The sequence below is a fragment of the Mesoplodon densirostris genome, chromosome 15 (genome assembly GCF_025265405.1).
Source record: "Mesoplodon densirostris isolate mMesDen1 chromosome 15, mMesDen1 primary haplotype, whole genome shotgun sequence".
In the NCBI taxonomy this organism is placed as follows: domain Eukaryota; kingdom Metazoa; phylum Chordata; class Mammalia; order Artiodactyla; family Ziphiidae; genus Mesoplodon; species Mesoplodon densirostris.
The window spans coordinates 59,289,730-59,315,700 of NC_082675.1; the positions used below are offsets into that span (position 1 = coordinate 59,289,730).

A 25,971-nucleotide genomic window follows, 5' to 3' on the forward strand; every position below is an offset into this window, starting at 1 on the left:
AACAAATAAAATCTCAAATAAACAACCTAAACTTACACCTAAAAAACATAATAAAAAAGGTTAGAAGAAGGAAAGAAATCATAAATATCAGAGCAGAAATAAATGAAATAGATAATAAAAAATAGAAAACATCAATAAAACTTTGAAAAGGTAAACAAAATTGATAAGCTTTAGCCAGACTCATCAAGAAAGAGAGAGGGCCCACATCAATAAAATCAGAAATGAAAAAGGAGAGGTTACAACTGATACTACAAGTCTGAGACACAGGTATTATATGGCAGGAACTGAATTGGAGTCCAGTCCTTCTGATTATTGGCTTTTACTTATATAGTTTTTCCTGGATGAGGCTGGTGATTGAGTAATAAAATTATTAAGAAAAACCAATTATTATGATACAACAGCCTAATAAATGTGCTTAACTTGAGGCATATTTTGACTTCTAGATGTGTCTCCTGTATCACATTTATGTGGTGTATTTCAAAAAGAAGTTGTTATAGTTGTCAATGCCACTGAAACAATACAGGAGTGGGGTCTCTTTCCTTACTTCCTCCTTACCTCTCTGCTTCTCCATTCTAACTCCTCTGTGTCCACTTGCATAATGGTGTTTAGACTGGTGAGCAGAGTAGCAGTAGACCTCCAGCACTACTCCACCAAGAATCACCAAATGAGTGTAGGACAAAGATGATAAAAGAAAGTTATCTGATGAAGGGCGCTTTTGAAATCAAGTCACTTGTGTTTTTCAGATATTGTATTATTGAATACAGATACTCCACAATCAGAGAGAAGAAAGAACTACACTGTTACTTTTGGATGGAGTGAGTAATGTAAACTCACAATTAATTAAAACTAATCAAAAACAAAAAAAAACCCTTGTTTGGGCTCAAAGGGAGAAGGTAGTTATGTGTCTCAAAGGGTCGTTTTGAAAATTAGCTGCACTGATATTAGGAAAATAGAATAGTGCCTGACACATAGCAATAACAGTGTGTTATTATTTACAGCAAATGTTGAAACATATCAAAGTGTCACCATGCATAGTCTTCTCATCAAGAGGTCTGATATCCTCAGGCTTCCTACTGTATGTCTGAAGCCATAGCTGAGACTCCCTTTGCATGATTTACTTGACTTGTCAGTGTACCTCTGAGCTTGTGTTCTGGGCAATTTTATTTTTCTTTTTTACCTCTTTTTTTATTGAGATATAGTTGATGTACAATATTATATAAGGTACAGATGTAGTGCATAGTGATTCACAATTTTTAAAGGTTATATTCCATTTATAACTGTTATGAAATATTGGCTATATTCCCTGTGCCATAAACTTTATCCTTATAGTTTATTTTATACATGATAGTTTGTATCTCTTAAGCCCCTACCCCTATTTTACCCCACCCCCTCCCCTCACTTCACTGGTAATGACAAGTTTGAGATCTATATTTGTAAGATATTTCCTTTTTGTTATATTCACTAGTTTATTTTTTAGGTTCCACATATGAGTGATATCACACAGAATTTGGCTTTATCTGACTTATTTCACAAGGTGTAATACCCTCAAGACTATCCATGCTGTTGAAAATGGCACAATTTAATTCTTTGTTGTGGCTGAGTAGTATCCCATTGTGTATATATGTGTCTGGTTTTTGTTTGAGGGGGATGCTGGTCCTGTAGAATGAGTTTGAAAGCATTCTTTTATCTTCAATATTTGGAATAGTTTGAGGAGGATAGGTGTTAACTCTTTTCTAGGTGTTTGGTTGAATTCACCTGTGAAGCTATTTGGTCCTGGAATTTTGTTTGTTGGGAGTTTTTAAATTATTAATTCAATTTCATTACTGGTAATTAATCTGTTCATATTTTCTATTTCTTCTTGGTTCAGTCTTGGGACCTAATTGGAATATATCCATGTTCAATATTCTCCATGTAATATTTGGTCCTGACTGAGGCAATCTAAGGGGATGTATGTGAAAGTATTAATATAGGGAAATATTTTGTAAAAGTTTTATCATCAATTATTGGGGGAAAATAGAATGAAGTTTCATTAAAAACACATTGAATACAGTTAAAAGTTAATCTATACTTCTCCAGGGAGTTTTTTGTTTGTTTGTTTTTTGTTTCTTTTTTTATCAAGTTCCCAAGTTTTTTCTCCTAAATTTAAAAGTAAATAAAGAAACATGTTTTGTTCATTCTTTCTTTTAACATATATTAATTTAATATTTACTCTGTTTAAGGCACTGACTTCTATGCTATTATAAATGAGCAGGACTCTATGGGGTCTTCCTGGGACAGACCCTTACCTAATATCTTTTTTTGTAGCTCCTCTCTGAAGTACTTAGATAACAGTATATGATGCACACTTCCTGAGTTGTCTCACAGATGCTAGAATAACCACCAAATGAAATAAATTAACTCCCTGATGATCATAAGCCCCCAGACTTACTGGTGCCTAAGCACTGATAATATTGTTACCTCAACATCAACCAATCAGAGAACTGTGCACAAGTTGATCACATACCCTGTGACTCCCCTCTCCCTCACCTGACCTTTAAAAATCCTTTTCTGAAACCCTTCAGGGAGTTTACAGTTTGGGTGGACATGAGCCACCCATTCTCCTTTCTTGGCCCTATAATAAAACTTTATTTGCTCCAAACTTCGATGTTTTGGTTTGTTTGGCCTTACTGTGTGGTGGGCACACAAACTTGTGTTCCATACAAGACAAAGAAAATGTAATTGTTGCCTTCAAAATGTTTATGCACTAATTCATGGGGGAGACCAGCCTATAAATGCAAATCCTGTGACACAGGCATGCTTTGTTTTTTTCTCACTAACACCAGTGTGTTTCACTAACATCCTTAGGTAGAGGTTTGATTATTCATTTTAACACTTAAACTGTGGATTTGCTTTGGGTGATATAACAAATAAGGATATTAAAACTGTTTCAAAAAATGAAGTGCTGAATAATGTAGTCTTTTTCATAGCCTCATTTGGAAACTCCTTGCTTCCAAGATGTTAAATGTGGCCATGAGCAGTGGGTGGTGACCATCTTCATTCAAACCCTCTCCTGTGACTGGGACTGTGAGCCTGAGTTCCTGGGAGCCACATGTGCTTCTGCTGTTTACCTTAAACTGGTTCATTTTCTGGAAATTAAAACAAAATTGGCTGTCCAGTTACATAGCAGGAAGAAGATGTGCTGCAGAAGAAATTGCATTATATGCTCCAAAGACAAAGATGACCTTTGGATTATTTGTTATTTAGGATTCTGAGTTCACCTGGTCCCATTCCTGCCTATGATGATTGAAAGATGATATTATCTGTTTAATTTAACCTTTCCTTCCTAAGCAATATTTTAAAAACATGTGATGAGTTCATTTTCCCTTGGATCTTAGCTATATCTAGCTAAGCAGCAGCTACATATATTTAAGTCAAAAGAATTCCAAACATTGATGTTCCGATGCATTTGTCACTCCATATGCATTACTTCCTGGATAATTTTAAAGACAGTTATGGTTAGAACAGGGCACAGAATTCTTCCATCTATGGCATCACGTGTAGACACAATATTAAAAACATTCCTGCTTTCCAAGCTATCAGGATATCCACCACCATTTTAAAATTGTTAGAGGACACAGAAAGAGATTCTTTGGTCTGAAGATGTCATGCAGTTGCCTCATTCCAGGAAACATGCTTTTTTAGCAAGAGCTCTGTAGAGATCCAACTCATTAATCCCCCAAATTGAGGCTCTTTGAGTTAGAAGACTCAGGGTAATATTTTCAAGACCCACAACCTAAGATGTTTCTTCATCATAAAAATGGAGGAAACACACCTGCCTGACCAGTTCACAATGATAGAAGGCTTGGATCAGACACCTTGAGATACTTTTGGGTAAAGATGATGCTATTCTCTGAAATCTGTTTAACTAATCTCAAATGTGTTATCACATGACAATGGTAAAATAGTGTCTCATTTAATATGGACTATACATTTGAGTCTGTGAGATGTAAATGTAGTCTCTAAATTAACTGTAGGTATTCTGGGAGAATTTTAGACATCTTAAATTCTCCTTCAGATGAAAGACCACTGTGATTGCACACAGGAAGGATCATAGTTCCAAGTATAAGCTTTGTATTGACTTGTAAGGACAGAACTTCAACATGTACTTTTGTGCCCAAGCATATTTGCTTATTATCAAGCAAATGTGAGACAAGATAGTATTATATAAACACAAGCAATATAGTGTTATTAAACCAGGGAATTATGGCTGCAACTTAGATCCTATGATAGATCTCTTTTCTGCCATGGTGTTGGGCCAGTTTGGAATGGTCAGGGGAAGTTTCAGTCTTTCTGTTAATAAAAGGGACAATTTAAACGATGTGATTTTCATCACTAACATTAGCTAATGTAAGCTTTGATGAGGGCATGGCATATTTTTATATGTAAGCAAGATTATTTATACACAGTGTCTATCAAAATTTTTAAAAAGAATACAATTACAGTGTAATCCCACTTAAAATTATTTTATTAGCTTAAGTCAAACAGAGAAACTTCTTGAGGAATCAATCATATGAGTAGGTAGGAGAATTTTTTTTTTAATAAATTTATTTATTTATTTATTTATTTATTTATTTATTTATTTATTTATTTTTGGCTGTATTGGATCTTCATTTCTGTGTGAGGGCTTTCTCCAGTTGAGGCGAGCGGGGGCCACTCTTCATCATGGTGCACGGGCCTCTCACTGTCGCAGATCACAGGCTCCAGATGCACAGGCTCAGTAGTTGTTGCTCACGGGTTTAGTTGCTCCGCGGCATGTGGGATCTTCACAGACCAGGGCTCGAACCTGTGTCCCCTGCATTGGCAGGCAGATTCCCAACCAGTGTGCCACCAGGGTAGCCCGGTAGGATAATTTTTTAAGAACTGGAAAACTTCTCTAATTAAAGTAATTCAGTATTTTCTCTTTTGAAATAAGAAAACTGAGCCCCAAAGGAGTGAAGGTCACTGTGGTATTTCATATTAAATTGTGCCACTGTCAATCTGCTGTAACTCACTCCACTAACAATGGCAAAGCTGAACAGCTGGTTTTCATTGAGAAGATGAAAATGTGCTTCACTTTATTTCAGTTATATCTCAGGGAAAAGTATTTTTTTTTAACGTTTATTAGCATCAACAGTTTATTTTATAGACCCTTCTTGTCTACTGATCCCCCTCCATTTCAAGCAACTGAGGAGTGTTGGGAGATGTGTTTCTCAGAAGAAGAAACATTTAAATATAAGACAAGGGAATAGAGAATAAATATCCTGCAGGTGATGGAACCTGTCAGCATGGTGAAGTCAATGCTTTCTTCAGACCAGAAATTTCCAATGAAGTCAGGTCTTTGTTAGCTCAGTGAAAAAGAAAAGAAAAGAAAATTTGGTTTCTGCATAAGTTAACTCTACCATTTTTGTTAAGACAAGATATGGAAGACAGAGAGATCTGTGAAAACTGGTGAAGACCATGCAAATTGCTGTGGGATCTAGTTACCACTGACATGGAAATATTGTTTTACATTCAACACAAAATTTTTATTTTACATTATATTGAGAAATTTATGAAAGATCGAGTTTTGGATTACATAGGAAACAATGTACGTGTAAAGCAAAGTTGAAAATGGAAACCAGCATGAGACTAGGGTGAGGCAGACACAAAATTTAGAGGATGTCAAAAAATTCAGTAATCGAGAAATTATAACTATAATGCAATTATTTAAAATTCAAAAAGCAATGCAAAGATATGGATGATCAAGGCAAGCCAGAAGGAAACTGAGTGACTATATATTTTTGTGGTGTTAAATATCATAGGAGTGGGATTATAAAGAATGACTATCTACAGAATTTTGATTGGAGCTGAATGTAAAATACCTATGTGTAGGTCAGCTTCTTCAAATTCACTTTTGCTTTCAAATATCTCATACTGTTTATCAGTACCTAGTCATAGATTCTGCAATATATTTTTTCTTTACCTGGTACTTGATAACACTGAATTTTTAATTACTTTGATTTGAATTGAATGTCATTAGAAGGACTAAAGAAAACATGCAAGACAACATGGGTTTGATGATACAGAAAACGACGTGAGGATCACATGGAGATATAAAGAAATTGTGTTGAGAATATGTCTACCTTTTTTCTATAAAGACTTCACAATTAATGAATTACTATAGATATCATGGAACAGCATATGGAGAAATGACTTCAAGAAATGAGGGATGAAAAATGGTCAAAATATTAGACATAAATTAACAAGCTGTTGTTCCCATCAATTAGAAAAACTGACGTGGTAAATTCAGCTTGAAAACATAGACAAGTACACAAATAAAGTTAAAACTTACTACTTGGGAGCAAACATTTTACTCCCTAGCTCATATGTAAAAAAAGTAAACTTTATTTTAAATTCATTGTAATCATTTTATCTAAACTAAAATGGTATAAGGAAGATTTATGTGTAATATATCTCTATACAATTATCTGCAGTATGATTTCATGAGCTGACTGATTGGTAAATTGAGTTAATACTTCAAAGATGCACATTCTAAGTGTGTAAAGTGCCATGCTGATTTGATTGAACAAGATATTTAACATTATTATTTCTGAAAAAATCATAAGGAATTTGGATATTATCTAATCTACCTTTTTTTCTTACTCTAATATTAAAGATGAGGAATCTGTCATTAGGTGATGTCTGGCCTCTCAACTTTCTGTTCAAAGACTCTGGCTTATCAGGACACAGTGAACACTTATACACAAAAACATGCATATTTACAATAATTAAAACTCTGCAAAGGTATTGATAAGCAGGAAGTCTTTTACAGAGTACGTGTTCAAGAAACAGAACAACCAGAGCAAGGAGAACAGTTTACCTTGGAGTAAAAATGGAAGGAAAGAAACAGAAGAGTAAGCATAAATACTAATTAGTCAGCAAGTGTTTACTTAGGGTCTGTTAAGGAAGTCTGGGAAATAACATTTCTAATGAAGACAATCTAGATAACTACTGAAAAACAGGCATAGATAAATTGATTGAAACTAAAATTTACCCTATTTGAATTTCCATTGGCCCATATGTTAGCAATTTGTAGAACTGAGTCAGCAGTCATGCTGCCCCTGTTAGGTTATTAACAGTATCTCTTGAGATTTAGAAGGGTGAATCCACATTTTCAAGAAGAGCAAGACATGCTCATCATACCACAGAAGGATTGCGAAGATTATTTCATAATATGACAAACTCCTATTCAAGTGACAACATATATTTATACTATTCAAAGATTCATGCTAGCACAGGAATAGGTGTTATGTTTGGATGACTGCTGAAGAGATACTTTTGCCTTTATATCTTTCTATAATAATATCTAAATTGATTTAAAAACTGTTTTTGTTTGGTGATTAAAGGTATTTAATAAAACAACCAAAATTACCCACTAAGTTGAATGGTAGAGCTCAATGGTGTTTGTTTTATTGTTCTTCTTGACTTTTAGGTTACATATTATTTTATATGTATCAAGTATTTTATACTAAAAATATAAAAAATAAAATCCTAGGGAAATTGCTTACCATAATATTTTATGCCACAGTTGCTTATGTATATTATATGCTACATTTGGAGTTCTCTGGGAAAGTATGAAGATGAAATATAAGGGACTGAAAGGGGAAGGTAATGGAGAAATTAAGAGAAACAGAGAAAGAATTCCAAACTCAGATTTGTGCACAGAAAAAGATATTTCTTTGTCCCGATCCAAAGGGTTTTAGCTCTTAGAAGAAACCGATTTTAACAAACTTATATGTGTGTCCAGTATATGCTTTGGCCTGTCTATTCTGGGAGAAAAAGAAAGCAGTGTGTGTAGGGTAGTGATTCCCAAATATTGCTGTGCAATATAATCATACGGGGAGCTCTGAAAACATCTCAATGCCCAGACTGAACCTCAGACCAAGTAAAATCATGGTAACTGGTATCAGCAGTTTTAAAACTCTCTCAGGTGATTCTAATGTGCAGCCAAGTTTGACTGTCACACTTGAGCTTATATCAGTAATACCAAAACTGCTTGTTAAAATACAAATTGTTGGGACCCAAACTCAGAGCTTCTGACTCTGTAAATCTGGGTGAGACCTGAAAATTTACATGTCTAACAAGTATCCAAATGCTGCAGTGGCTAAGGACCAGGAAACCGCACTTTGAGAACTATTTCCATAGAGTATATAAAACTAGCCTTTAACTTAAAGGAGTTTATATCATTATGAGCACACAGCACACACACACAGAGAAAGTTAGATATACAAATCAGGATATGTTAAGTGTTAAATGAGCTTGTTTGGAGGTTGTTTGGGGGTTCTAACAGAGGAGCGCAGCTACCTATGACCTGAGAGTGGTCCTGCTCTAGCCAGGAGCTTTGGAAAGGATGCACATGGAACTGGCAGGGAGGAAGGAAACACCTGCCCCATCAGCCAGATCAGCCAAATCACTCACACGTCCGTGGATATATTAAGTGTTAAGTGAATAGTACAGACACTAAAAGAGGAAGAATAAATTACTGTGGGTTTGGATGTTCACCTCTTGGCTTTGAAGAATAAATGGAATTTAAATAGGCAAGAGGAAATTCCAGAAGCTCCATTGGAACTGGAAGCTCATTGACTAGAAGTACCTGTGTAAAATTAGGTAGTGATGTTTGTTTGGGAGACAATAACGTCTCACTGGCTGAAACAAAAGATTTGTGCAAGGAAACAGTGGTTACTTTTTGGAGAGTCTTTTTGAAAGCTGGTGCTGGAGGATCTACATAAAAATCTGAATAAAAATACAGTTTATCCACCAGGCAGTAGGGAAATTCTTAAAGACCTGAAAAGTGTCCCTTGCAGGACTTTTTATTACAATGATCATCAGTAGCAGATATCTAGCCAGACTCCAGTGAACTCAATATTACATAAATCAGAACTGAAGTCCTATCTTTTGAAAGACCATTAATCACTTTCAGAAATGAGACATTTTTAATATTATCAAATTAAACACAAATGGATATTAAAAACTACAACAGATGATTAATCAATAAAAGTGAAAGTCGAGGAGCTTATTAGTTAGATAGGGATTAGCTGGTATAGCTTAAGTGCTAGCTATAAAATAAAAAAAATAAAAATAAAAATAAAAATGATACCAGTAGCAATGTGGAACAACCCAGAGGGATGTAAAATGTGTCACCTTCCATGATAAGCTCATATTTCGCAAACTACTAAAACTATCTTTGTTTCCCTAATTATCCTTTGAATCTCTTGATATACAATTTCATTACACATTAGGTTTCCACATTAACAAAAACAAACAAACAAACAAACAAACAAAAAACACTGAACAAATCTTGCAATGTTGAAAAAACTATTAGAAAGTCCTTCTCTGAGTTTTCAGAACGATTCCAGGTCCTGACTCTTTACGGTCAGAGTTTTTAAAAACTGCAGAAAGCTATATCTTCCTTTCTGGGAAGGAACAAAATCTTAGAAGTCAGAAGCCACTGTCTTCCCTAGAAAGTAGTTAGTAAAAGTGACCTTTGGTCCTGATCCCTCTAGCCCATTTGCTTAGGAATGCATGATTTTTTTTTTTTTTTTTTTTTTTACCCTAAACTCAAAGTAACGTGTTATAGGGAAGTAAATGAGAAATGCTTTTCTGGGAATATGAGGGAAGGAAAGTCATAACAGCATTGAAAAAAATGTAGAAAACATAGCCTTCAACCTGAATAGAACTGAATAGTGTTTTTGGAAAGACATAATAATAACAATGGTGACAACAATAACAACAGTAATGAGCATATATATAGAAGGACCAGTTACTATTCTGAGCACTTTATTCTCACTAATTTACTGGAAGTCAAATTATTGATTCATTGCAAAACCATTGTATTATTACCCCCATTTGACAGAGATGGAAACTGAGACTCATAGATGCTGAGTAATGTGCCCAAGGTCACACTAAATGAATGAACCAGGATTTGAATGCTGGTAGCAGGGTCTCAAATCTGTGCTTTAAAGCACACTCTATGCAAAACAAACCCAGAGTTGGATGAGTGAAGTCATGTGAGCATTTGGAATGAAATATAGAAACAGAAAGGTGATATCTGAGCTGCACACATGGGGAAAACGTCCATGCTATTGGCCTATGACTGTGACAAGAAAGGATCAATTAAGGAGAGGAGAGGATGGAGTTTTCTGATTTTTTGTTTTGGTTCTAGACAAATAACATAAGGCAAATTTATGTGGGAAAGATAATCAGGAAAGTGAACACCAACAAGATCAGCTTTAAGCTATGTAATTGTAATTTCCAAATTATTTGTCTCTCTTTACCATTATAACAGAGTATTTTGAAGGTGGGGTGGAGCCTAATTCAATGCTGTGTTTCTAGTTTCCAGAACAATGGCTGGAAAGAAAGAGCTGAATATATCTAAGCTGCATATAAAATGAAAGAATGGCTTGGTTACCTCCTTAACAGAGGAAGATTTCCAAGATTACTATGATCTATAAATAAGCTTTCATCTACTCTCTTTCCATTAGAATGTGTAAATGTAAATTTACATTTTTATCTTATACTTACAAATGTTTCCCTTTCTTACTCACCTCAAGTATCAGCCTTTTTATTCATATAAAGAAGAAGAAGAATTTCATGGGACTTCCCTGGTGATCCAGCAGTTAAGACTATGTGCTCCCAATGCAGCAGTCCCCATTCAATCCCTGGTCAGGGAACTAGATCTTGCCTGCATGCTGCAACTAAGAGTTTGCATGCCACAACTAAAAGATCCCATGCAGCAACTAAAGATCCTGCATGCCACAACAAAGATCCTGCATGCCACAATTAAGACCTGGTGCAGCCAAATAAATAAACAAATAAATAAATATATAAACAAAGAAGAATTTCAAACATTACCTACTGTAACTATCATATTGCTTTATTTGGATTATTACATTTAATATTCATATCAGTATAAGCTCTGTTTGAAAATGTCTTGAACCCAACTGGAGCACAAACTTCTAGTTATCATAAAATGTGTCTGTATGTTGTCTCTCTGTAATGTCAAGAGCTACATACACTCTCTTTTTTTTTTTAACATAAGATTACAAGAATAATTTTGTGGGGTTTTTTAAGTGCCAAGAACTTTACATATAATAATTCCATTTCAGTTGATGGCAAAACCATCCTTCCAATTGTTTGAGCCAACCGTTCTCTCCTATCAATTATTAAATACTTTTGGCATTTGTCTAATGTATATCCAGAATCTTATCACTTCCCATCTCCACTGCTACTATCCTGAATCTTACAACCCAAGGCAAGGTTGGTACAATAGTTATTGTATATTATATTATATTATTATATATAATATATTATCCATACTTTAGAGATGAAGAAATTGAGGCTTCACAAGTTTAGGTGATTTATTTATTTCATTTATGCACTAGGGACTTGGAAGAACAAAATAGACATTCTAGTTGGGGAAGGCCAACAATAACCAATAATATAAAAATATTAAATTAGAAGATAATAGGTGCTACATAAAGAAGAAAGTGGACCAGATAAAAGAATATGGGTGTATTGTAAGGAGGTGAGGTTTTGAACAAAACAAACTGGTCAGGATAGGCCCATTGAGATAAAAAAGAGCAATGATTGTAAGAGATAGAGCAGTCAAGCAGATATCTAGAGAAAAGTATTCCAGGAAGATGGAAAAGATAGAACAAAGTCCTTAAAAGGAGAGTGTTCATGTCTGAAATATTTTAGGAAGAATAAGGAAGCTGGTGTTATTATAAGAGAGAGAAGCAAGAGAGTGGGTAGTAGGACATGAGATCAGAGAAGTGATATAGGCCATTGGGAGTACTGTGAGTGAAACAGGACCTGTGGTAGGGTTTTAAGCAAAAGACTGACAAAACCTAAATTTTAACTTAAAAGAACCACTCTGGCTGCTGTGTTGAGAATAAATTGTAGGGGGCTATAGTAGAAGCATGGAGCACAGTTAGGGCAATATTGCAGAAACAAGCAAAAGAGGATGGTAATTTGGACCAAGATGGTAATAATTGGTTTTGAGAAAAGAAGACGATTGGATATGTATAAAAGGTAAAGGCAAAAGGATTTACTTATATATTAGATGTGGAGATATGAGAGAAGTAGAAGAGCAAGGGATCAGGCCAAGATTTTGGCCCTGAGAAATTAGAAAGTTGGAGTTGTCATCAATTGATAAGACCTAGGCAGCAGGTGAAACAAGTTTGGGAAGAAGATCAGTACTTTAGTTTTGGACATTTTTTGTTTGTTTGTTTGAAATTGTTGTTAGCTATTTAACTGGAGATGTCAAGTAGAGAGCTGAATACATGACTGGAGTTTATAAAGGAAGTCTGGACTGGAGATATAATGTTTTAAAAGTTCATAAATCTTTTCTATTGTGAAATTTCACGTACCTTAAGAAGATGCAAAACAGAATATTTTATAGTTCTATGGTTTATCACAAGGTGAACACTCATGCTACCACCACCCATAATAAAGCAAGAACATTTCCTGAACTCCAGAATCCCCATGCCCTTCCCAATCACTGCCCCCTACCTCCCTCAACAGGTAACTAATATCCCAGATTTTATGGTTATTTTATATATATATATATATATATATATATATATATATACACACACACACACACACACACACATATATATATATACACACACACACACATATATACACACATATATTGTACAAATGCATGTATATGTGTGCATATATATAGTATACATAATATTCTAACATAATTGATTCTACTCACTTTTATATTAATGAATATTTAAACTTTTAATATGAGGCTATTAGGAATAATGGCTCTAAGAATACTCTGGTCATGCCTCTTGGTCTACACATATGTGAATTCCTGTTGGGTATATATAGCTAAGAGTAAAATTTCTAGATCATATGGTCAACTTATGTATTTCTTCAACTTAACACACAGTGACATATCATTTTCCATGGTGGTTTTACCAATTTACTCTCCCATTACATCTTACTCTACATTTGGTATTGGTAGTCTCTTTAATTTTAGCCAGTTTAATATTATCTCCTTATAGTTTTAATACAGATATTAATTTAATTTAATCTAAAGATATAAAGATACATAAATTTATCCATAGAGCTGGATGAAATAATTTAGTAAATTAAAGATAAGTTGAGGTCCAAGAAATGAGCCCTGGACCCTCCAATATTCAAAGATCAGAAAGAAAAGGAAGAGCCAGCAAAGTCATTTGCCTTATAAGTAGTAGAACAGAATTTTAGTGCTTGTCTCTCCAACTTCAAACATGCTTCACTGTCTCAGAATTATACTCAAGGAAAATGCAGATAAGCTCAGAGAAGCAGATAACTTGTGTGCTTGTTACAACAGAGTATTCTATGTAAAAGTGTTTTCCATTTGCTTTTCTGTGATGAAGTAAGTGAATGATACAGTTTTTTCCCCCCCAAGGGGGAAAAATATTAAAGGCTTTTGTGGAGTGGTCTAAAAAATGGTGGAAACTGATATTAGATTGCTGAAGCTCTTCCATTATAATGAAGCAAAAGAAAGGAGTAAGGAGTGAGGTAAGTCAAGGGGAAAAATAGAAAGGAAAAGCTCTTGATACTAGCAAAGAAAGTGCTTGTTTTTTCTTTAACAGCAGCAACAATTTTACCTATAAAATGGTTCTTCCTGTCTTGATTTTAGAGCGTCCTGAAATTAAGGAGAAGGTATAATGCCTTGATTATAATCTGCTCTTATGATTGTCTGCTATTCTTAGGGGCTAGGTGTTCCTCTTTCTTTTTGCATTAGAATATAGATTGCCAAAATTAAATCACCACCCAGGGAGCTTTTCATCCTCACAGGAAAAATTTGTGGAAACTTGTAGTTTCTTCAAAATTCAGGTTTACAATCACAATCTTGTTTTTTCTTACTGTAAACCAAGAAATATTATTTTCATTGAGATGTTAATATGCATTTTGAACTCAAAAAACACGAGTAAACAAAATTCTGCAGGCTTGTTTATCAAGGTTTCCCCATAAAGTTTTATAAAATAATTTTCTTTCCCCATCCTCTTCCTGGTGTCCAATGAAAAAATATTTGGAAAACTAAACATGAGTTATTTTCAATGTCTCATCTGTATTTGGCTGTCAGCTGTTTCTGTCCTTTTTCTTTAAAGGAAATTACACAGCTCCTGATCCTATTGTATCTGCCTTGCACATGATCACTTCTTATAACGTGGAATTTTCATCTTACTTGTTCTTGCCTATCTGTTAAATTTCAGCCCACAATCTTACTTTGGCTTCTTTGTTTTACTGAACCTCCTAAACATAGAGTGGTCAAAACCACTACCACCAAAGTCTATACATGCTAGCCTGAGTCTATTTTCCTCCCAAGCTACAACGTATTACATTTCTATTGGTGCCAGTTTCTTTCTCTATATCCACGGCTCTTTGTATCATGAAGTTTTAGAATATTGTTAATTTTATTTCACTGTGTATGTATTGTGCCTTATTCTCTACTTTTTCCCAAAGGTGAAAGAAGGAAAGTACATTTGTAAATATTTTTGAGAATTTACTACCATATCTTTTCATGGGAGAGAAAAAAACTATATAAAGTTTGTTTCCTATTCTGCAGGAATTTGTAACCAAGATGGGGAGATAAATTTTAAAAGACACAAAGTAAAATAAAAATACAAGATTTAAATAACATTTTAAGACCACAAACCAGATGCTGGAAGAACCTATATAATTATGAACAGCTATGAAATAAATAGTTTTAAGTGCTATAAAGGGGAGAAACTATGTTAGACTGAAGTAGATAGGGACAATATTAAGAAGCAGGAAATACTTGTGCGGAATCTAGAAGAGCAGATAAAGACAGACAAATTGAGAGAAAGGAGAAGAGAGCTTATGTTGGAGTTATTATGTAAATAATACAGGGAAGAAGTCTCAAGAACTTGGAGGTAGAATAAGAGTATAATAATTTGTCTAGAAGACAGATAACATGCTAAAAGGATAATTCTAGTGGTTATGGGTCTTTTAAAATTAGGGCATAGCTCACACTCAGGTAAGGGGAAAGAGAGAAAGAGAGACACAGGGACACAGAGAGAGACCAAGAGTGAGAGGAGAGATGATACAGTCTAAAAACTCATATCATATGAGGGCCCACATAAAATAACATTTTGGCAGCAACTCAACATTTGTAACATCCGTTCTAAATCTTCTCATTTTCACTTCACCTAACTTCATTGTTAAGATGTTTTTCACTCTCAGTTTCAAATCTCACTGATCCCTCTTGGCTCCTGACATTTGTGTCTGTTACCTGGTTCCCAATCCTGCCTTCTCTGGCTTGACTCCTCTGTGCCATTCAACACTACAGTCCTCCCCATCTGACTCACCTTAGGGATACCTCCTTTTTATTTAGTTGACAGATGATCCCACAAGTCTCAAACATCAGGAGTCCTGTGGACTTTGGATATCAGTCTGTTGGCAGTGAGCAAGCCACTGAAAACATTTGATCAGAAGAAGCAAAATGGAACCTCAGGACAATGGGCCTGATGGCGGAGTGGAAAGCAAACTGTAGTGGGATGTGGTCTGTTAAAAGATAATAGGCAGGGGCCAATTAGAATTGTAATTGTAAAGACTTGTAAAGTCTTTACAATTTCAAATAACAGAGTGTCCCTTGTGCTTCTAAATAAATAGTCTAATTTCTTCATTTTACAAAAACTCTATATGTGTGTTACTTATTGTTAACTTTTCCTGAAACTGTTAAATATGACTCTTTCCATTTAAACGTAGCAATGTTGTTACTGTGTAGAACAAAGGGAACATCTTATTATTCAAAATTTACTAAAACAACACAAGTATTGGAAAAATTAATTACAGTCCAGGTTCATGTACAGGCCTGCTCTGTTATAAAATACAGCCACTCTAATCCGGCCTTTTGTAGCTGTTGTAGCAGGTCAAGCAATTGTTCTCAAATCCTTTCTCTAACAGGCAGTCATGTGTGTGTGTGTGTGTGTGTGTGTGTGTGTGTGTGCATATGTGTGTGTGTGTAATGGGTCAACTAGGATAAATAGAGTAACTAGCAAGCTACCATTACTATTGTAACCGAAATTACCACTTAAGAGACTAAAACTGAAACTAATCAATATAAGGATACAGACAACAAGGATAGGTATAGGGCAGGTGGATATACAATGACATATAATGTTGAAACCAAATTACATTTTTCCTGATACCCACCTGAAAGATTTTCTGTCACTATCCTCCCTTACTCCACTGATGTAAACTGCCTTAGGTGGAGGAGTGGAAAAAAAGAAGGAAGGAGAGAAGGGAGGAGGGAGGGAAGGAACAAATGGACATATGAAGGAATGAAGAAAGAACAGTAGACAACAGAGTTAATGAGGATGTAATATCTTGGACACTATAATTCACACTTTTAATTTAATATTTTCTAATGTCATCTACGGAGCAACTCTTTAAAATAATTTTAATTAGTGTCATTGTTAGGATGAAGAAAATGTAGACTCAAAGAGTTTAAGTGAAGGGAGATTGGCCAAGATGATAGAGTAGAAAGACCCTGAGCTCACCTACTCCTATGAGCACGCCAAATTACAACTATTTACAGAGCAACTTTTGATAGAGAAAAAACAGAATCTAGCATAATAGATCTTCTACAACTAAAGGTATAAAGGGACAACTACAAAAAGATAGGTATTAGGGTAAGAGTTGTGGTATACTCAAGAACCATATCCCAGTGGTGAATCCACAAACAGGAGGATAATTATAATTGCAGAGGGTTCTCCCCAAGGAGCAGTGGGTCTGAGCCACACATTGAGTTCCCTGGCACTGGGGAGACAAGACCCCAGAATGTTTGTCTTTGAAGGCCACCAGTGCTTTATTTCAGGAGAGACAGAGGGCTGTCAGAAATAGACTCCACTATTAAAGGGTACACATAAAAGCTCACATGCCCTGGAACCCAGGACAGAAGAAGTAATTTGAAATGAGACTGCTATATTTAAAAATAAATAACCAACAAGGACTTCCCATTAAAAAAATAAAAGGTACAAACTTCCAGTTTTAGGTGAGTACTAGGAATGTAATACACAACATTACAAAGATAATCAACACTGTTGTATGTTATATATGAAAATTGTTGAGAGTAAATCCTAAGAGTTCTCAACACAAGGAAACTTTTTTCTATTCCTTAATTTTCCATCTGTATGAGATGATATGTGTTCACTAAAATTACTGTGATGATTATATCATAATGTATGTAAGTCATATCATTATGCTGTACACCTTAAACTTATACAGTGCTCCTGTGTCAAATATACCTCAATAAAACTGGAAGAACAAATAAAGATAAAAGAAGATAATTATTATTTTGTAACAAACTATTATTTAATTATCATATCATTAATTAGTTAATAAATAATTAACTTGGCTTGTCTCCTTTATATGTTAGTTAAATTTTAATAAGCATCATTTATATATATATAATCACCTGTGAAATATTATAAATGAGTTTATATACTTTCAGTAAATTTCTATCAGGGAATAGAAATGTGTATAATAGAAAAAGGGGTTGGAAAAATAAGAATATATAATTAAAGTAAAATAAATAAATAAATAAAGAACCTGGGTCAGGGCTTCCCTGGTGGCGCAGTGGTTGAGAGTCTGCCTGCCGATGCAGGGGACACGGGTTCGTGCCCCGGTCTGGGAAGATCCCACATGCCATGGAGCGGCTAGGCCCGTGAGCCATGGCCGCTGAGCCTGCGTGTCCGGAGCCTGTGCTCCGCAACGGGAGAGGCCACAACAGTGAGAGGCCCACGTACAGCAAAAAAAAAAAAAAAAAAAAAAATGAACCTGGGTCAGATCCATCTTCTGATTGCAGTCTCCTGGAGAGGCAGGAGGCAACTGGAGCCCAACCTGGGGAAATAGAAACTGAGACAGCCAATTTTGGGAGTTTGTTCTACTGCATGGACATTGGTGCTGGCAAGCGCCATTTTGGAATCCTCCTCTAGCTTATAAGCATGAAGACCAAGAACAACCCACCAGCCTATTGGCTCCAGTACTGGGATACCTCAGGCTGAGCAGCCAGGCAGGAAGTGACACAGCTCCACCCACAAGCAGACAGGCAGACTTAAGACCCTCATAACTCACAGTCACCCTGAGATATGGCTTTGTCCACCAGAAGGTCCAGGGCCCAACCCCACACCTCAAGGGTCCTGTGGCCAGAGACCCTGGGACCTGGCTCCACCCACCAGTGAATAAGCACTAAACCTGGGCCTCCAAGGTCCTGGGCCCTACCCACCAGCAGGACAACAGCAGCTCTGATATCCTCAGACCCTGGAGCCCAAGACATTGGACCCTGACATTAACCACAAGGGGCCTGACACTATCCCTGGGACCAGCCTCACACATCAATGGGCAGACACCAGTTCCAGGACCACCACATCCCCACAACATACTGTGGCAGGACTTAACCCTACCACCAGCAGTCTGGCACTAGTTCAGGACAACATGGGCAATGGCTATGCTGCTCACCAGTAGGTGAACACCAACTCTGAGACACCTTGGGCCCCCAAGCCAGCTTCCCTGGCATCTGACCACACCCACTAGTAGGCCAATGTGAGGTTCAGGAGCCCACAGCCAGCTGTGTAAGAAACTGGCATCAACCACCAAAGGCCAACACTAGATCTGGGACTGCAAGGCTCTGCAGCCAGAGATCCCATGACCTGACTCTGGTTACTAGTGTGCCAGCAATAGCCCTGAAACCATTTAGGCCTTGGCCCCACCCACCAGTTGTCCAACACCAGCTCTGGGAATCCCGGGCCCTGCAGCCTGAGATGTCAGGACCCAGCTCTGACTGTCAATGACTCACCACTATCTCTAGGACCCAATTCACACACTGGTGGGTGGGAATCAACTCCTGGGAGGTCCCTGGGGCCCCAGTTTCACCTACCAGGAGGACAATACCAGCTCCAAGATAACTTGAACTCCTCAGAAAGCCTCACCAGGAACCAGCCCCATGCATGAGAGAGCCAGCACAAAATTTGGGACACCCCAGAACCCACAGGCATGTCAGGAACTGGCCTGACCCACCAACAGACAGACACTAGATATAAAAACCCTGGATTCATAACCACCCATCCCGGAACCCAGATCAGCCCAACAGTGAGGCAGCACTAGGGCTGGGACCTCCTGGGGTTCTGCAGCCAGAAGCCTCATTATCCAATCCCAAAAACCAGTGGCTGGCAGACTCTGCAAAAGGCAGAGCCAGGCAACCAACTGGACCAGACAACAGTCATGCCTACCAGACTGCTCATAATAGTCAGTCTGACACAACAGAAGGACCCACAAAACACACATAGGTACATCCTTAGAGCATGTAGTTCTGGTAGACCAGAGGAGAGTGTGTTATTGGGACATACAGGACATCTAAAAAAAGCACTCCTCCAAGGTCAGGAAATGAAACCAACCTACCAGACACATAAAAATAAAAACAGCAAAGTAGGCAAATTGAGGCAACAGAGGAACACTTTTCAAATGAATAAACAAGATAAAACCCCAGAAGAAGTAAGTGAAGTGGAGATGAGATGAGCATTTACCCAATAAAGAGTACAAGGTAATGATGACAAAGATAATCAAAGAACTCAGAGAAGAATAAATGAACAGAGTGGGCAATTAGAAGTTTTTAACAAAGTTAGAAAACATTAAAGAACCAAATAGAGATGAAGAATACAATAACTAAAATTTAAAAATACACTCAAAGAAATCAAGAGTGGATTAGATAGTAGAGAGGAACAAATTAACAGACTGGAAGACAGGGTAGTAGAAATTACTGGAGCTGAACAGAAGAAAATAAAAATAATAAAAAGCAATTGGGGGCTTCCTTGGTTGCTCAGTGGTTGAGAGTCTGCCTGCCAATGCAGGGGATGTGGGTTTGTGCCCTGGTCTGGGAAGATCCCACATGCCGCGGAGTGGCTAGGCCCATGAGCCTGTGCGTCCAGAGCCTGTGCTCTGCAACGGAGAGGCCACAACAGTGAGAGGCCCACATATCACAAAAAAAAAAAAAAAAAAGGAATGGGGCAATTTAAGAGACCTTTGGGACAACACTAAGCACACTAACATTTGCATTATAGGTGTCCCAGAAGGAGAAGAGGAAGATAAAGGGACAGAGAATATGTTTGAAGACATAATAGCTGAAAACTTCCTTAACCTGAGAAAGGAAGCAGACATTCAGGTCCAGGAAGCACAGAAAGCCCCAAACAGGTTTAACCCAAAAATGATATATTTTAATTAAAATGGCAAAATTTAAAATTAAAGAGACAATATTAAAAGCAGCAAGGAAAAAGCAATAAGTTACATACAAGGGAACTCCCATAAGACTATAAGCTGACTTTTCAACAGAAATTCTGCAGGTCAAAAGGGAGTGGTATAATATATTTAAAGTGTCTAAAGTTAAAAATCTACAATGAAGAATACTCTACCTGGCAAACATGTCATTCAGATTTGATGGAGAGATCAAAATTTGTACAAAATATCAGGCTAGTGGTGCAGTGGTTGAGAGTCCACCTGCCGATGCAAGGGACATGGATTCGTGTCCTGGTCTGGGAGGACCCCACGTGCCATAGAGCAACTAGGCCCATGAGCTATGGTTGCTGAGCCTGCACGTCTGGAGCCTGCGCTCCGTAACGGGAGAGGCCACAACAGTGAGAGGCCAGCGTATCGCAAAAAAAAAAAAAAAAAAAAAAAAAAAAATGTACAAAAAAGCAAGAGGTAAAAGAGTTCAGCATGACCAGCACAGCTTTATAATAATGTTAAAGGAACTTCTCTAAGCAAAAACAAAAATTCACAACTAGAAAAATGAAAATCACACACAAAAGAATTATTGATAAAGGCAAATATACAGTGAAGATAGTAATTCAACCATGAACAAATCTAATAGCAAGACTAAAAGACAAATTAGTAAAATCTTCTATATCTGCAATAAGTAGAGAAGGGATACACTAAGCCAAAAGATGTAAAATATGATGTCAAGAAAACTTGTTTGGGGAAGAGGCTAAAAATGAAACGTTGTTAAAGCCCATTTGAACTTGAGACCAGCAACTGAAAATAATCAAATAAATATATGGATTGCTATATATAAACTTCATGGTAACCACAAATCAAAACTCAATAATAGATACACACACAAAAAAAAGAGAAAAATTAGTCATCAAATCACAAGGGAAGACAGCAAAATAAGAAGAACACAACATAACTACAAAAACAACCAGAAAACAATTTAAGAAATGGCTGTAAGAACGTACCTATCAATATTTAATTTAGACTCCCTCTTGAGGGAACACCAGAATCACAACTAACTGCTGAACAATCGCCAACAGAAATACACTGGAACTCACCAAAAAACATACCTCACATCCAAAGATAAAGGAGAAGTCACAATGAGATGGTAGAATGGGCATAATCGAAATAAAATCAAATCCCATAACTGCTGGGTGGGGGATAAACAAACTGGAGAACACTTAAACTACAGAAGTCCACCCACTGGAGTGAAGGTTCTGAGTCCCACGTCAGGCTTCCCAACCTGGGGGTCTGGCAACAGGAGGAGGAATTCCTAGAGTATCAGATTTTAAAGGCTAGTGGGATTTGATTGCAGGAATTCCACAGGACTGGGGGAAACAGAAAATCTACACTTGGAGGGCACACACAAAGTAGTGGGTGCATCGGGAGCCAGGGGAAGGAACAGTGACCCCATAGGAGACTGAAGCAGACATACCTGCCAGTGTTGGGGGGTCTCCTGCAGAGTTGGGAGGTGGCTCTGTCTCACCGAAAGGACAAGGATACTGGCAGCAGAAGTTCTGGGAAGTACCCCTTGGCGTGAGCCATCTCAGAGTCTGCCATTAGCCCCACCAAAGAGCCCAGGTAGGCTCCAGTGTTGGGTCGCCTCAGGCCAAATAACCAACACAGACGGGACCCAGCCTCACCCACCATCAGACAAGTGGAATAAAGTCTTACTGATCTCTGCCCACCAGAGAAAGAGCCAGCTCTACACACCAGCAGTCCCTCCCATCAGGAGACTTGAACAAGCCTCTTAGATAGCCTCAACCATCAGAGGGCAGAGAGCAGAAGCAAGAAGAACTACAATCCTGCAGCCTGTGGAACAAAAACCGCATTCACTGAAAGATAGACAAGATGAAAAGGCACAGGGCTATGTACCAGATGAAGCAACAAGATAAAACCCCAGAAAAACAGCTAAATGAAGTGGAGACAGGCAACCTTCCAGAAAATGAATTCAGAATAATGACAGTGAAGATGATCCAGGATCTCAGAAAAAGAAAAAATGGAGGCAAAGATTGAGAAGATGCAAGAAATGTTTAACAAAGACCTAGAAGAATTAAAGAACAAACAAAAAGAGATGAACAATACAACAACTGAATGACAAATACACTAGGAGGAATCAATAGCAGCATAACTGAGACAGAAGAACGGATAAGTGACCTGGAAGACAGAATGGTGGAATTCACTGCTGCAGAATACAACAAAGAAAAAAGAACAAAAATAAATGAAGACAGCCTAAGAGACCTCTTGGACAACATTAAGCACAAGAACATTCACATTATAGGGGTCCTAGAAGAAGAAGAGAGAGAGAAAGGACATGAGAAAATATTTGAAAAAATAATAGTTGAAAACTTCCCTAACATGGGAAAGGAAATAGCCACCCAAGTCCAGGAAACACAGAGAGTCCCATACAGGATAAACCCAAGGAGAAACACGCTGAGACACATAGTAATCAACTTGGTGAAAATTAAAGACAAAGAAAAATTATTGAAAGCAGCAAGGGAAAAATGACAAATAATATATAAAGGAACTCCCATAAGATTAACAGCTGATTTCTCAGCAGAAACTCTACAAGCCAGAAGGGAGTGGCCTGATATACTTAAAGTAATTAAAGGGAAGAACCTACAACTAAGATTACTCTACCTGGCAAGGATCTCATTCAGATTTGATGGAGAAATCAAAAGTTTTACAGACAAGCAAAAGCTAAGAGAATACAGCACCACCAAACCAGCTCTACAGCAAATGCTAAAGGAACTTCTCTAAGTGGGAGACACAAGAGGAGAAAAGGACCTACAAAAACAATCCCAAAACAATTAAGAAAATGGTAATAGGAACATCCATATTGATATTTACCTTAAAGGTGAATTGAATAAATGCTTTAAAGAAAGACACAGGCTTGCTGAATCGATACAAAGAAAAGACTCATATATATGCTGTCTACAAGAGACCCACTTCAGACCTAGGGACACATACAGACAGAAAGTGAGGGGATAGAGAAAGATATTCCATGCAAATGGAAATGAAAAGAAAGCTGCAGTAGCAATACTCATATAAAGAATGTTACAAGAAACAAGGAAGGACACTACATAATGATCAAGGGATCAATCCAGGAAGAAGATATAACAATTATAAATATATATGCACCGACAATAGAAGCACATGAATACATAAGGCAACTGCTAACAGCTATAGAAGAGGAAATTGACAGTAACACAGTAATAGTGGGGGACTTTAACACCTCACTTACACCAATGGACAGATCATCCAAACAGAAAATTAATAAGGAAACACAAGCTTTAAATGACACAATAGACCAGATAAATTTAATTGATATTTATAGGGCATTCCATCCAAAAACAGCAGATTATGCTTTTTTCTAAAGTGTGCATGGAACATTCTCCAGGATGGATCACATCTTGGGTCACAGATCAAGCCTCAGTAAATTTAAGAAAATTGAAATCATATCAAGCATCTTTTCTAACCACAACACTATGAGATTAGAAATCAATTACAGAGAAAAAACCATAAAAATCACAAACACATGGAGGCTAAACAATACGTTACAAAATAACCAAGAGATCACTGAAGAAATCAAAGAGGAAATTTAAAAAATGCCTAGAGACAAATGACAATGAAAACAGGATGATCCAAAACCTATTGGATGTGGCAAAAGCAGCTCTAAGAGGGAAGTTTACAGCAATACAAGCATACCTCAAAAAAAAATCTCAAATAAACAAACTAACCTTACACATAAAGGAATTAGAGAAACTAGAACAAACAAAACCCAAAGTTAGCATAAGGAAAGAATCATAACGATCAGAGCAGAAATAAATGAAATAGAAACAAAGAAAACAATAGCAAAGATCAATAAAACTAAAAGCTGTTTTTTTGAGAAGATAAACAAAATTGATAAACCATTAGCCAGAGTCATCAAGAAAAATAGGGAGTGGATTAAAATCAATAAAATTAGAAATGAAAAAGGAGAGGTTAAAACAGACACCTCAGAAATACAAAGTATCTTAAGCGACTACTACAAGCAACAGTATGCCAATAAAATGGACAACCTGGAAGAAATGGACAAATTCTTAGAAAGGTATAACCTTCCAAGACTGAACCAGGAAGAAACAGAAGACATGAGCGGACCAATTACAAATAATGAAATTGAATCTGTGATTAAAAATCTTCCAACAAACAAAAAAACCAGGACCAGATGCCTTCACAGGTGAATTCTATCAAACATTTAGAGAAGCGCTAATACCCATCCTTCTCAAACTCTTCCAAAAAGTTGCAGAGGAAAGAACACTCCCAAACTCATTCTATGAGGCCACCATCATCCTGATACCAAAACCAGAGAAAGATACTACAAAAAATGAAAATTACAGACCAATAACACTGAGGATTATAGATGCAAAATCCTCAACAAAATGCTAGCAAACAGAATCCAACAACACTTTAATGGGATGATACACCATAATCAAGTGGGCTTTATCCCAGGGATGCAATGATTCTTCAATATATGCAAATCAATCAATGTGATAAACCATATTAACAAATTGAGGAAGAAAAATCATATGATCATCTCAATAGATGCAGAAAAATCTTTTCACAAAATTCAACACCCATTTATGATAAAAACTCTCCAGAAAGTGGGTATAGACGGAACCCTCAACATAATGAAGGCCAAATATGACAAACCCACAGCAAATATCATTCTCAATGGTGAAAAACTGAAAATATTACCTCTAAGATCAGGAAAAAGACAAGGATGTCCACTCTCACCACTATAATTCAACATAGTTTAGGAAGTCCTAACCATGGCAGTAAGAGCAGAAAAAGAAATAAAAGGAATACAAATTGGAAAACAAGAAGTAACACTGTCACTGTGTGCAGATGACATGATACTTTACATACAAAATCCTAAAGATGTCACCAGAAACCTACTAGAGCTAATCAATGAATTTGGTAAAGTTGCAGGATACAAAATTAATGCAGAGAAATCTCTGGCATTCTTATACACTGATGAAAAATCTGAAAGAGATATTAAGGAAACACTCTTATTTACCAATGCAACAAAAATAACAAAATACCTAGGAATAAACTTACCTAGGGAGACAAAAGACCTGTATACAGTAAACTATAAGACACTGATGAAAGAAATTCAAGATGATACAGACAGATGGAGAGATATACCATGTTCTTGGATTTGAAGAATAAATATTGTCAAAATGACTATACTACCCAAAGCAATCTACAGATTTAATGCAATCCCTATCAAATTACCAATGGCAGTTTTTACAGAACTGGAAGAAAAAATCTTAAATTTTTTATGGAGACACAAAGCACCCCAAATAGCCAAAGCAGTCTTGAGGGAAAAAAAAAATAGAACTGGAGGAATCAAACTCCCTGACTTCAGGCTATACTACAAAGCTACAGTAATCAAGACAATATGGTACCAGTGCAAAATCAGAAATATAGGTCAATGGCACAGGATAGAAAGCCCAGAGATAAACCCATGCACCTATGGTCAACTAATCTATGACAAAGGAGGCAAGGATATACAATGGAGAAAGGACAGTCACTTCAATAAGTGATGCTGGGAAAACTGGACAGCTACATGTAAAA

The 25,971-nt window shown here is 36.7% G+C and overlaps 1 protein-coding gene across 1 annotated transcript in view; it reads right to left on the reverse strand.

Annotated features, from left to right (window-relative positions):
* RIT2 (Ras like without CAAX 2) overlaps positions 1 to 25,971 on the reverse strand; it is a 534,011-nt gene that overhangs the window by 480,337 nt on the left and 27,703 nt on the right. The window contains 1 exon segment of the mRNA XM_060119529.1: positions 12,839 to 12,860. Within this exon segment, the coding sequence (XP_059975512.1) occupies positions 12,839 to 12,860 (22 nt within the window).